We start from the raw sequence: 12,777 nt of genomic DNA, 5'->3' as shown, positions 1-12,777 counted from the left end.
GTCACAGGAGCATGTTGTGACTCCTTTTCCTTGCTGTTATGAATACAGCAGCAATAAACATCAGAAAACTGGGGTAGGATGGAGAGTGCTCTGGTCGTAAGGCTGCTGAGGAGGTGTATAGCTGGATCATGTGGTCATTCCATTTCTAGTGGCTTTAAAAGCTCACAGGGATTTCCATAGTGGCCGTACCAGTTTATACTCCCAACAGCTATAAATAAAGGCACCTCATTTCTAAATCCTCACGTTTGCTGTCACTTGTTTCTTTGATGCTAGTCATTCTAGTGGAATGAGTTGGATTTGAAAAGCATCTTTTATGTCTGTTTTCTTGCTGGCAAAGGATATTGAACAATACTTTCAACTATCTATTGGCCAATTGTATCTTCTGTTGAGAACTGTCTGTTCAGTTCATTGGCACATTTATTGGTTGTAAGGTTTTATTATTTTATTTTATTTTATTGCTATTTACCTTTTCCTTCTTATTACTTGGATAAACCATTGGGATACGTATTAATTTCTTTATGACCCTTGAAACAGAATAAAAAGTTAATTCGTGTCTTTGAAATAAATTGTTGAACGGTATATACTCATTCATAATTGGACACTAGCCCAAAAGGCATGTCCCATGAAAGTCTTCACTTGGGATAGATGTGAGGACATCCTATCGGGACTCTAGGTGAGAGAAATATAGGAGAATGGGGAAATGGAAGGATCCAGAGGGTCCTAGAAACCTATAAGAAGAATATCATGATGGGTGGATCTGGGCCCAGGGGGGTCTGTTCAAACTACTGTACCAACCAAAGACAATACAAGCAGTAAACATCAAACCCCCTATTCTGATCTAGCCAATGGACAGGACATTCTCCACAGTTGTGTGGAGAGTGGGGACTAACTCGGATATGAGCTCTGGTGCCCCATATTTGACTACTTCCCCTTGGTGGGGAGGCCTGGTAGCAATCAGAGAAAGAAAAAGCAGGCTATCAAGATTGATAGCCTAATGACCATATAGTGGGGGAGGAGGTCTCCCTTGGTCATAGACCTAGGGGAGGGCAATAGAGTGAAAGCAGGAAGGAGAGAGGAACAGGAGGATACAAGTGATGGGATAACAATTGAGTTGTAATCTGAATAAGTTAATTAAATTATAAGAAAAAGAGAAAAAAGAAAAGAAAAAGAGAAAAAAGAAAAGAAAAAGCATAAGAAAAAGCAAGAAATAGACCATTGAGATCTTTTTGGGCACTGAATGATATCTGGAACTGTCAAAAAACCAAACATAATCTTTAATTGCATATCCACGCAGGCTGCACTACTTTTTTAGTGCTTTCTTTTGAACATCTTGGTAGACATCTTAGATTGACATCAGACCCTTTCATTTTTCTATACACGGATCACTTAAAAAAAATCGCAAAGTGGAGTTTTTGCTTACCAGGTAACCCCATACATGAACAATCCACTCTCATGGGGGGCGGAATTTCCTTATTTATTTCTTACTATTTAAGATGACATTGACAAAATGAAATTAGTAACATTTTTATTAGTTGAGAATTCCACGCACACATATAACATATTTTGATCACATAAACCTCATCCCTTCCCCTTCAACTCCTTCTCTAGCCCCCTACTGCTTTTTCCTTCCTAAACAAAACAAAAACAATCTTTTGTTTACTTAGTGCTGCCTGTACATGCAGGAGTGTAGGGCCATCTGCCAGCGCATGAGTAGTTTCTAAAGGGCTCCATCCCTGAAGAAAACTTTTTCTGTCTCCCTTTGCTTTGGCCTCTGCCCATCTTCCCTCCATGCCTCCCCGTATTGTCAATAATTCCACAGCTAAGAGTAGGACGTTATGAGCTCCTCTCTCATTTTAAAGGGTAGAATTATGGCATTTAGGATATTCACACTATTATGCAGCAGCCATGGTTCTCAACCTTCTTAAGGCTGCACCCCCTTAATACAGTCCCTCATGGTTGTGGTGACCCCCCAACCATAAGATGCTACTTCATAACTGAAATTGTGCTACTTTTATGAATAGTAATGTAAGTGTCTGATGTGCCAATGGTCAGAGGCAATCCCTGTGAAAAAGTCATTTAACTCCCAAAGGGGCCACTACCCACAGCTTGAGAACCACTGATCTTGATCCAAGACATTTAATCATCCATGAGCTAACCCTGCCCCCATTACCCAGTCAGGGATCCCCCATGGTTTAATGCTAACGGTTGATTTAGCCAACTATGTTTCTTTACAGTCTGATTTCTCTCAGTTAGCACAATGTTCCTAAGGTTCAGCTTCATTGTCATATATAACAGTACAATTCTAAAAATATTCTTGGGTAATATCCTACTGCATGCCACACTTTGTTTTCTACTCATTTGTTGATGGATATTTGAATTTTTCTACCATTGAATGTAACGGTTCTTTATAAAAATGTATTATAAGTACTTGATTTCTATTTTATGGTTGTAAAGAATGATCGAGAATTTCTAGGTCTGGGGCTGGAGAGATGGCTCAGCCATTAAAGGCTGGGCTCACAAGCAACAATATAAGAATTTCTAGGACTGTCAAGTTTTCTTAATACAACAGGTACCCAGCTAAAGATAGTATTTACTTATGTTGACACAAATATGAATTATTCCTTGATAATATAAACTATGTCATGTTCTTTATACATATGCAGCAGGACTGTCTCAGTTTTTACAGCTCATACTTCTGATGGGTCATGGGTGGATAGTTGAATAAACTGGGGAATGAATGGATGGATGGATAAATGGTAGACATATTCAGGATTAATTGAAATATACAAAAGTTTATTAGGTGAATGGAATACAGTTCCATTATATACAATACCTAAAATAGTCAATGACAGCAGGACCAACAAAACCTGCCATCCACATTTCAGGAAAATAAAATGCAATAAGCAAAAGTTAAATTATGTATTTAATCTGACATAGAAAACAAATGGGGAAAAGTTAGTTAGGACTCAAACCCAGAGGCCAGAAATGTCCTTAATGTATCATGGCATCTAGCTGCCTAGAATTAATGTACTATCAAATAATAAGCCTATAATTCTGATCATTAAGAATCAAATGGTTTACTGTTGATAATTAGTTGATTACCATATAAAAGAGTCACAGTTTACTAACTAGCAGTTTGATTTATAAAGCCAATTATGCTTCAGTACTTCCGTTATAAAATTGACACGTAAAACCCAAAGAACAGACACGTGGAAGAGTCATCATCCAGGTTCTTTAAGAAACAATTTAAAAATGAAGTTAGAAAACAAGGAATACTTTCAGGGAACTGCCAAGTGTCCTTTGTCTTTTGAACAGCAGATGTTCGTCTCCTTAATCCTTGCAACCATTTTGAGCTGTGAGAAATCTTAACACTGGAACATCTTTCCCTGTAATATTCCACATTAGTATTCACTGAGCAATACAATGTTCATTAAGTTCTGCTGTTTGTTAAATGGGATTTTAATGCGTTTAACAGTGTTAAGTGTTACCCATGAAGAAGGCTGCAGTTTATTTCTTCCCCCTTCAATACGGTCATTTGCTTTTCTCGATACCATGCTGCATTCATTTAAATACAAAGTATTGGCAGCAATAGAGTACTGAATGCTGAAAATGCACGAACTCTCAAAGGTTTGGCAAAAAAGTCACGTGCTTCAACCAAGTCTCATTATAAGGACTTGAAAATACAGGCAAGATGACAGATGGAAAGAAGAGACATGACTACAAAAGTTTCTGTAGAAAATACTAGAGTCACATCAGGCACTGTCCTCTTAATATATTTTTGTTTGACTGATTTCCCAACAAAGTTGGCTTTGTGACGGTACAACTAAAACCACGAAAACAAAACGAAACATTTTGAAATAACACAAGCCTGTGGTCTTAAAACTTGTTTGTCTTTATTTTTCTACACTTATTTTTCTTAAATACTTTCATTTTTTTTCAACATCAAAAATGTAACTCAGGGTTAATATCCACAGAAAGACTTTATTGCTAGTAAAATACAGAGTTGTTTGTGTTTGTCAACACCTAAGAAAGAGGGATCCAGCACCCCCTCTTAAGAGAGCCTGGAAGTGTAGGCTTTTAATCTTGCACTTGGAATACTGGGAGGCGAGAAGAAAGTAAGTTCAAGGCCTGCTTGAGCTACAGAAGGAACGCAGAGCCATCAGGGCAACTCTGCAAGACCATGCTTCAAATACAGACTAAGAGAGTTGGGGTTATAGCTCAGTGTTGCAACACTAGGCAAACATAGGAGAGGCCAAGATCAACCACCAATACCACAAGTGCCCTGGCACTGCCCTGTGGGACGTTTACAACATTCTTCTCATTAGAGCTGACCAATCACTCCTAACTCATTTCTAAAGTAGCAAAGGAATGACTTCTGGCAAAGGAGAATTCCTTTACCTCAAACATTCGTGCATGTTTGTGTGCTTGTGTGTGTGTGTGTGTGTGTGTGTGTGTGTATGTGTTATATGTGGTGTATATGTGTGTGTGTGTATGTGGTGTGTGTTATGTGTGTGCTGTGTGTTTGTGTATGTGATATGTGTGTGTTATATGTGTGATATATATATATATACATATATATATTTGTGCATGTGGTGTGTATTATGTGTGTGGTGTATATGTGTATGTTTGTGTATGTGGTGTGTATGTTATGTGTGTGGTATATGTGTGTGTTTGTGTATATGATGTATATTATGTGTGTGCTATGTGTTTGCGTATGTGATGTGTGTGTGTTATGTGTGTGGTATATGTGTGTGTTTGTGTATATGGTGTGTGTTATGTGTGTGGTATGTACATATGTGTATGTGTTATATATGTGTGTTATGCTCATATGTGTGTATGTGTGTGTGCTGTGTATGTGGTGTGTGTGTTATGTGTATGGTATATACGTGTATAGTTGTGCATGTGTTATGTGTATATTATGCATGTGCTATATGTTGAAAATGCATGAACTCTCAAAGGTTTGTCAAAAAAGTCAAGCGCTTTAACTGATTCTCATTGTGATGATGTGAAAATAGATAAAATACAATTGTAAGTGTGTATGTGTGTGTGTGCTGTAGGTGTGTGTGTATGTGTGTGGGATATCTGTGTATATATGTGTGTAGGGGTATCTGTATGGGGTTATGTGTATATGTTATATGTGTAAGTATGGTGTGAGTGTGTGTGGTATTTTCATTTGTATGGGTGGTTATGTGTTTGTGTGGGGTGTTATACTGTCTGTGTACATTATCTGTGTGTGTGCATCTGTGTGAGTATGTGTGTGTGTGTGTGTACTATATCCATGCATGTGAACACATATGAGGCTTGAGGTCAACGTTGGATGTCTTCCTCAATATTTCCCCAACTCAGTTTTTAAAACATGATATGTCAATCACTAAAGCTGGAGCTCATCAATTTTTCTAGACTGGCTCCCAATGTACCACAGTTATTCCCCTATCTCTACCTCCAGCTGACAGTTGCCATGCCTAGCATTTTACTCAGGTGCTGGGATCTAAACTCTAGTTCTCATGCCTGTGTGTCAGCAGAGCACTCACTAAGGCATCTCCTTAGTCATCCTCCAAACACTTAGATCCATGTCAAACAGGAGAAATAAAGGAGATGTCCTGATGCTACAACAAGCATTTCTAAAAACACAAACTGCTCCTATAAACATCCACCTCCATTTCCTGACTCATCAACGTGCACAAAGTATTTACTGTCATTTCAGTGTCCATATATTATTGCAAATGCTTGCATCTTGTTTTTACTCCGGATCATGCGTTCTTCGGGTTCGGTGCTCCACATGGCATCCCAACATATTCTGGTAAATCTGAGGCTGTATAGCCATTGCACTCTCACCTCATCTTCAGTCTAGATATTCAGATCTTGTTTCTGCCAGTTCACATGGCAGAGGACTGAGATTCAGACAGCTACCCATGCGAGATGCTCGGTATGTGCTTGCAGACTGAATGACTCCAATATTTACAGACGAGGCTTACAGACCATGGGAAGAAACCCCTCTGGGCTTAAACCCTGGCTCTACCTCTCATCAACAGCAGGATAAAAAGTGAGTTATTTAGCTCTTTTCAAGTGCTAGGGTCTTTGTCGACATATTTCTTTAAAATATGGTCACCTTGATGGCTCATTTGAAATCTGGAAAGTATGTCTACATCAGCTCCATGTTTCTGATTTCCAAAGATGTTTTTGTTCATGAGGCTTTTCCCAGATAATTTATAATATAAACACTGTCAAAATCCCATTCAGTACAAAACTCCTAACTTGACTATGTAATTCACGTAACAATATCTTGGCTTTAAGAGGTGCTGTACGGGAGTGAGTTCGAAGGGCACAATATACCTGAATGAAAAGTATTTATGAAGCTCACCAATTGTAAAACTGCTAGGTATGTCAAATGAAAATACTTCCAAATGGTTCTGGAGAGCTAGCTCATTTGTCGAGAAGAACTGGCTTCTCTTCAAGAGGACACAAGTTTGATTCCTAGCACCCACACTGCACCTCACAGCTGTCTGTAACTACTCCAGCTCCGGATGAATCCATGCCCTCTTCTGACTTCTAAAGGCACCAGATGTGTCCGTGGTGTATACAAACAAACAAACAGGCAAACAATACAATGAAATAAATAATACCTAACTTAAAAAAAATAGATTCCGTATTTGTTTGTATTCCATGAATGCATATGAAGTATGTATCCTAATGAAGTCACGATGTGCTGACTCTGCCATGGCAGCTGCTCCAAATTCTGACCAGACAATCCAGGACTGGATGAGGATTTCCAAATGTCAACCTTTCTTCAGTAACTAGGAGATCAACAAAGCCAGGGCGCTGACCTCCGTGCCCTGTTAGAATTCCAGGTTGTTTGTTTCTGCTTGCTGAATACACTCCAAGGAGTCTTACACTGGCAGTTCACTGTTCCTCTTCAGGGAAGATGCAAATCACATTGGTTCACATTACAGTGGCTAAAGCAGGTCACTCACTCGCAGGAGTCAAGGGAAATGCCATGATCCCCAAAGAGCAGAATCTGGTGAGCTACAATAATGTCTATTGTAGGCTCAAAAGGAAGACAATTTATGAAGAGTTCTGTGTCTCATAGGTACTTAGGAAATATTTTGCTTAAGTTAATGGTCAAGGATGTTGCTAAAGGCAAGAGTTGGATAATTTAAAGGTACTTGATTTCCTTTACATTGAGAGAGAGAGAGAGAGAGAGAGAGAGAGAGAGAGAGAGAGAGAGAGAGAGAGAGAGAGAGAGTGTGTATGAATATATGTATATATATGAACCAGAAAAAGATACAGGGTACCTTTCTGGATAGATATCTACTTTATATAGTGAAGCAATGTCTCTTGCTTGAACCTGGAGGGTTCCCAATTTGGCTACTCTCACTTGCTTTAGGGATCAATCTCCTGTGTCTATTTCTTAAATTGTAGGAATCCAAGCAAGTCCTCATGCCCACCTGGCACTTATGTGGATGCTAGGGATGCACAGCCGTCCTGATGGCTTCTATGCGAGTCACTTTACCTCCTATCCCATGTCCTTATCTTCCATTCTTAAAACATAATGCATATTTATGTTTTTCTATTTGTTTTGTTAAGTAAGACCAAGAAGAGACTATCAATTAGCTACACTGAGTGGGTCCATCAGCGTTCTGGATAAGCCTGGCAGTAGCATTCTTACTGTGGTGGATACAACAGAGTAAACCATTTTCTAGATGTCTCCGAGCTTAACTGATATTTCTAGAAAGTATAATCACTTGGAATGAGATTGGTCAGGTATAAATACTTCATATTTGTGAGCCGATTTTCTGTTAGAAAATTGTTTCAGCAACTCTCTAATTCCATTCCCAAAGTGACCTTTTGAAGTTGGCAAGGCAATTGTCTTCTTTATTTCAGAAATGAAGTGACACAAGTGCAAAGAGGTCAAAGCCATATTCATGTTTACAACGATTAAATAGCTGTGTTGGAAACAGGAGTCAAAATCCTTGACCTACAGCTCAGTTTCCTATCCAATTCCACCTAACCGTGTAACGGGGCAAACCTAAGCCCATTTTGCTGGGATAACTACCCTTCAGTAAAGTCTAAATATGAATTGTTGTTTCGATATCTTCAATTTCCTTGTGCTTGCACTCATGCAGTATACCAACTCGGGAGCCTACTGTGCGAGACAAGTTGAAATCAATTCAAGCAACGTTTTACAAATATGACTCTGTCTACTGGTAGATCAGAGATAAATACAATGTGGCAAGCTTACTGATTCAGGATCCATGCTGACTTTCAGCTCTCCCAGAACTGGTTGGAGCATCACTCTGACCTTGGCTCTTCCTCTTGGGCCACAGCACTTCAGTAATGAGGGTGACAAAGGGCAGCCACCTGCCTGGAGAGCTGCTAAGTCAGTCCACATAGCCGCACTCCAGGACCACACTCATAAGTGAAGAGAGAACCTCAGAAGGAGTTAAGCGATACAATGATGTTGAGTTGGGTAGACTTCGAAATTATCTACCATAAATCAGGAGGAAGTGTCTTCAAATTAATGAGCCTGAGAAACGACGTGACAAAAATAAATAAGCCCTCTAACCGCTTTTTGTCAATTTGGTTGTCATTCACTTTGAAAGCTGGAGGACTCATTTCTTTATACTGTTTAAACATCATGACAATCTCTATTTACTAAATGGGGAAAAAAACATAATTAATTCCTAAGTGCTGCTTCTCATCTTTATAGCACTTCAAAGCCAGCTTCTAGCAGAATTGCCTATGCAAAAGAGGTACACTGTTTGGCAATGGCTTTGTTTATGAATCTGAAGATCCCTCCTTTGGGAAATGGTAATGATGATTATATTCTGCCGAAATATTACAAGTGAAAGACAAACTCAGCAGTGCTAGCAAATAATGGGGGGTAGAACCTGCAACTGAAATATCCGGAGTAGGAGATATTGCTTGGAATAAAGGTATACCAGTTAGCTGTCTGTGTGGGAATAGAGGTACACCAGTTAGCTGTCTGTGTGGGAATAGAGGTATACCAGTTAGTTGTCTGTGTGGCATCAAACTTGATCTTCTAGCTTAATCTGATTGAGAATGAAGGTGCAAGAATATCTTGTGTTGCCATCTGTATAAAAGGGGGAGGAAAAGCATATTCCAATATAACTGAAAGAAAAATTTTATCAGACAGGAGGTCATTGTTTCTAAATAATAAACAGATGAGCTTCCAGTCAGACCTCTGTGATCAAATTTAGTTCAAGCCAGGGTTCTCTCTTTATAGAAAATACATGGATACTAAGAATGAACAAGCCTTTGAAAATGTCCAAGTTAAAGGAGTTTATCGTTTTAACCACACTGCTAAAGGATGAGATAAAAACTGCTATGGGGCTTTTCCTCTGGCTGCAGCCATCAGGTGAGCCAAGATAGATAGGGTCATTCAAATACATCCAGGAGCTATGGAGGAAGAAGCAGCTGGCGTGAGGCTCTTTCTTCTGAGGATCCACTGCTGGTAATACTGACAGCTCTCCACGCTGCACAGGGCTCCCTGCCCTACTCAGCCTTATAAGGTGCGAAGGCTGGGATACAAGTCCAAGCAAGGTTATGTCACTTACAGAATTTTTAGTCCGCCGTGGTGGCCGCAAACGCCCAGTTCCTAAAGGTGCAACTTATGGCAAGCCTGTCCACCATGATATTAACCAGCTGAAATTTGCATGAAGGCTTCAATCTGTTGTTGAGGAGAGAGCTGGATACCATTGTGGGACTTTGAGAGTCCTGGGTTGGTGAAGATTCCACATATAAATTTTTTGAGGTTATCCTCATTGATCCATTCCATAAAACTATCAGAAGAAATCCCATTGAATCACCAAACCAGTCCACAAACACACAGAGAGAGAGGCATGGGCTGACATCTGTTGGCCACAAGGGCTGTGGTTTTGGAAAGGGCCACAAGTTCAACCACACTATTGGTGGCTCTCGCAGTGCAGTCTGGAGAAGACGCAATAATCTCCAGCTTCACCGTTACCGCTACTACATGCAATGTTTGTAAAGTTCATGCCCAATAAACAATTTAGGACAGTCAAAAAACATGTTATGGGTATATTACACTTAAAATTAGTGCTCCACAAATATCAATTATTTACAAAGATCAACAGAGCTATTTAAGCTTCAAAATCTTCTAATCTTTACTTTATACTGTGTGTCTATTATAATGCCACAGTGTTTTATAAGAAGATGTATAACAAAGTAAATGAAGAAGCCTGCATTTCTTATTATAACCTAGATACTATTAGGCTAGTTAGTTGATGAACAGAATAACTATTTTGCCAAACCACTGAATACAAGCATTCTGGAAACACTTATCTTCAGTATAGCACCATCTGAGGTGTCTTTTTAAAAAAGCTGTCTTTTTGTTTCTTAATAGGCATTACCACATACTCTGGCAAAACTGTAGAGGGTTCATCAGTATTAAAAGTTAATTGTTAGTAGACTAAATCATGATCATACCAATTACTAGTCTATTTTTATCACAAGAATATTCATCTTAGGTGTAATAGATAGATATGATTCTACAGAAAGATAAGGTAAAATAGTTAGATAAGGTCTTCAAAAACCTCAGACACATACAGGTTAATTTCTGGCAACATCCAGCCTACCTCAAAGAGGATGATGAGCATTAAAGAACCTCCTTATGGAGATGGCTTCAAATGTGGCAAACAAGCCACTGGGAAAAATGTCCTCATTTCTACCACAGACAGAATTCTGCCTTAAAAAGGGCAAGCTTGGATGTAGACAGAGTCAAGGCCAAACTTTGCCAAGACAGGGTAAGCCAAGTCTTCAATAGATCCTGCTTCAGAAATATGTCTGTCAGAATATATTGGGCCAGAAGACTAAAGATGATGCTCCAACATTATAGAGAGTTTTGTGTGACTATTCATGTAGCAAACTGTCTCTGTCATCTTCTCATTTGGAAAACTATTAACCTGCTCTTCTGGCATACTCAGGTAATCAAGTTTATTTCTTCTCAAGTCTCTGATGGGATTGAAGATCAAATAGTTTAGTTTTATAATTAAGATTAGCTGTTTAGAGGTTAAGATGTTATTAGGTCTAGATAGATGTTTTAAGTTGATAATGATGAGATATGATAGATATTGATTTACTTTCAGAATTTTAGATGCACCAAGATAGGAAAGATGTTTTCTTCAAGGCTGTCAAATACAAATATAGCCAAAACACTAAGAATGTAACATTTATATAATTCATGATTGTGTCATGGTTCTTCTTGATGTAGGTAGTTTATTGTATATATGCATACTAATATAAATATATATGTAAAAAATAAAAAATATTTAATAAAAAGCCCAATACATTATTCTTAATATTTAAATTTTAAAGGTTGTATACAATTACCTTTGGAAACCAGAACTTATACTTATTTTTTACCTTGAGATCATAAGTCTAGCCCTTTGAAAATGTGCTTTTCTGACATATCTTTGTTTGCACACATGTGAACACTAGAGTTCTAGATCTTACCTGAAGATGGCATCCATCCCCAAGTTGTATGTGATTTGTATGAGGACTCTCTCCAAATTTGCGAGCACAGTCATAAAATCTTTTCTACTGACTGGTAAATTTGTTCCGTGTATGGTGAAGGACTCTTCTTTCAGCAATAACTCCTCAGTGTGTTTTTCAGATGGTTCTAAATACACCTCCTTATAGGCTGTGTTGATTCTCAACTTATTTCCCTAAAGGGGGAAAAAAAGTGAACAAAGATAACATTTCAAGCAAGGTACAAAACCCATAAAGGCCATCTGAATCTGGACTCTTTACGTGATTATCCTCATGAGGGTTTTAATCTCAGTTCAGCTTTCCCCATCACTCAGCATATTTCTGGCGCACATGAAGCAAAGGCAAAGCGCTGTGAAGATCAGCCTTCACCTCCTCCAGCACAAAGTCCACCCTTGTGACTTTGCGTGAACTCGTATTCTCCGTTAACTAAAATAATATCTCATATGCATATATTGTTACAAACAGTTTGGCTTTATGCAAGCATGGCAACATATATTTAGGGCAGAGATAAGAAATAGAGGACATCAGGAAGAGAAATTGTCATTAAAATACAAGTTAAAGGATTTCTGTGTTTTATGTAAGTAAAGTTATCCGCACTAATGCTCAAAACAGAACAGCAGCAACAGGACAGGAATCACTTACATTTGCTTAGGCTACTCAAGTCATTCGTCTTCATTTAACATTTTACCAATACATTAGCTCTCAACCTTCACGCTGAAAGAGAACCCCTTATCTTCAAGGAGTTACCAGATGCGCATGTGCTTTGTGCCTATATGAGTTCTAAACTACTTCGTTCAATTCTGGAAGAAATTCTCTCAGAGAGTAATGTTGTCATCCTATCCCTGAAGAAAGCTCAGGGGAAGAGCAGAGCCTGGATCTCAGTCAGCACCTGCCATTTGGAACACTAACACACATGCGTGTGTTTGTGTGCCTATTATGGTATGTATGTGACTGGAGGAAGTACCACGGCAGACAGGGAAGGAAGCGCTCTCAGGACGTTACTGTGTTCACACACAGCCTCCTGGTTCTCAAACGCAGCTCGTCTTGTATCTTTTATTCCTAAACTGAGAATTTGAAGTCAGGCTTAAGAACAGCTCAACAACTAAGTTAACTTCCTCTCTCCCTTTGAATTTATAAGCAAAAACTCAAACAATAACATCTAGAATATAACATTATATAAATTAGGATTCATCTAAACATATGGACCGTATAACATTATAAGCACAGAAATATGACCATGTTTGAACT

At 38.7% G+C, this 12,777-nt stretch overlaps 1 protein-coding gene and 1 pseudogene across 2 annotated transcripts in view; one reads left to right on the top strand and one right to left on the bottom strand.

Annotated features, from left to right (window-relative positions):
• Positions 1–12,777, bottom strand: part of LAMA2 (laminin subunit alpha 2) — a 588,770-nt gene that overhangs the window by 253,536 nt on the left and 322,457 nt on the right. The window contains exon 14 of the mRNA XM_084776810.1: positions 11,494–11,705. Coding sequence (XP_084632936.1) covers positions 11,494–11,705 — 212 coding nt within the window. The remainder of the gene's footprint in view (positions 1–11,493; positions 11,706–12,777) is intronic.
• LOC311593297 (large ribosomal subunit protein eL15-like) lies at positions 5,920–11,480 on the top strand (annotated as a pseudogene). Its single transcript has 3 exons — positions 5,920–5,926; positions 6,918–7,018; positions 9,391–11,480. The product of its transcript is annotated as a large ribosomal subunit protein eL15-like (transcript).

The sequence above is a fragment of the Acomys minous genome (genome assembly GCF_964271855.1).
Source record: "Acomys minous genome assembly, chromosome: 3".
Lineage (NCBI taxonomy): Eukaryota > Metazoa > Chordata > Mammalia > Rodentia > Muridae > Acomys > Acomys minous.
This window is presented reverse-complemented; position numbering and strand designations above follow the sequence as displayed.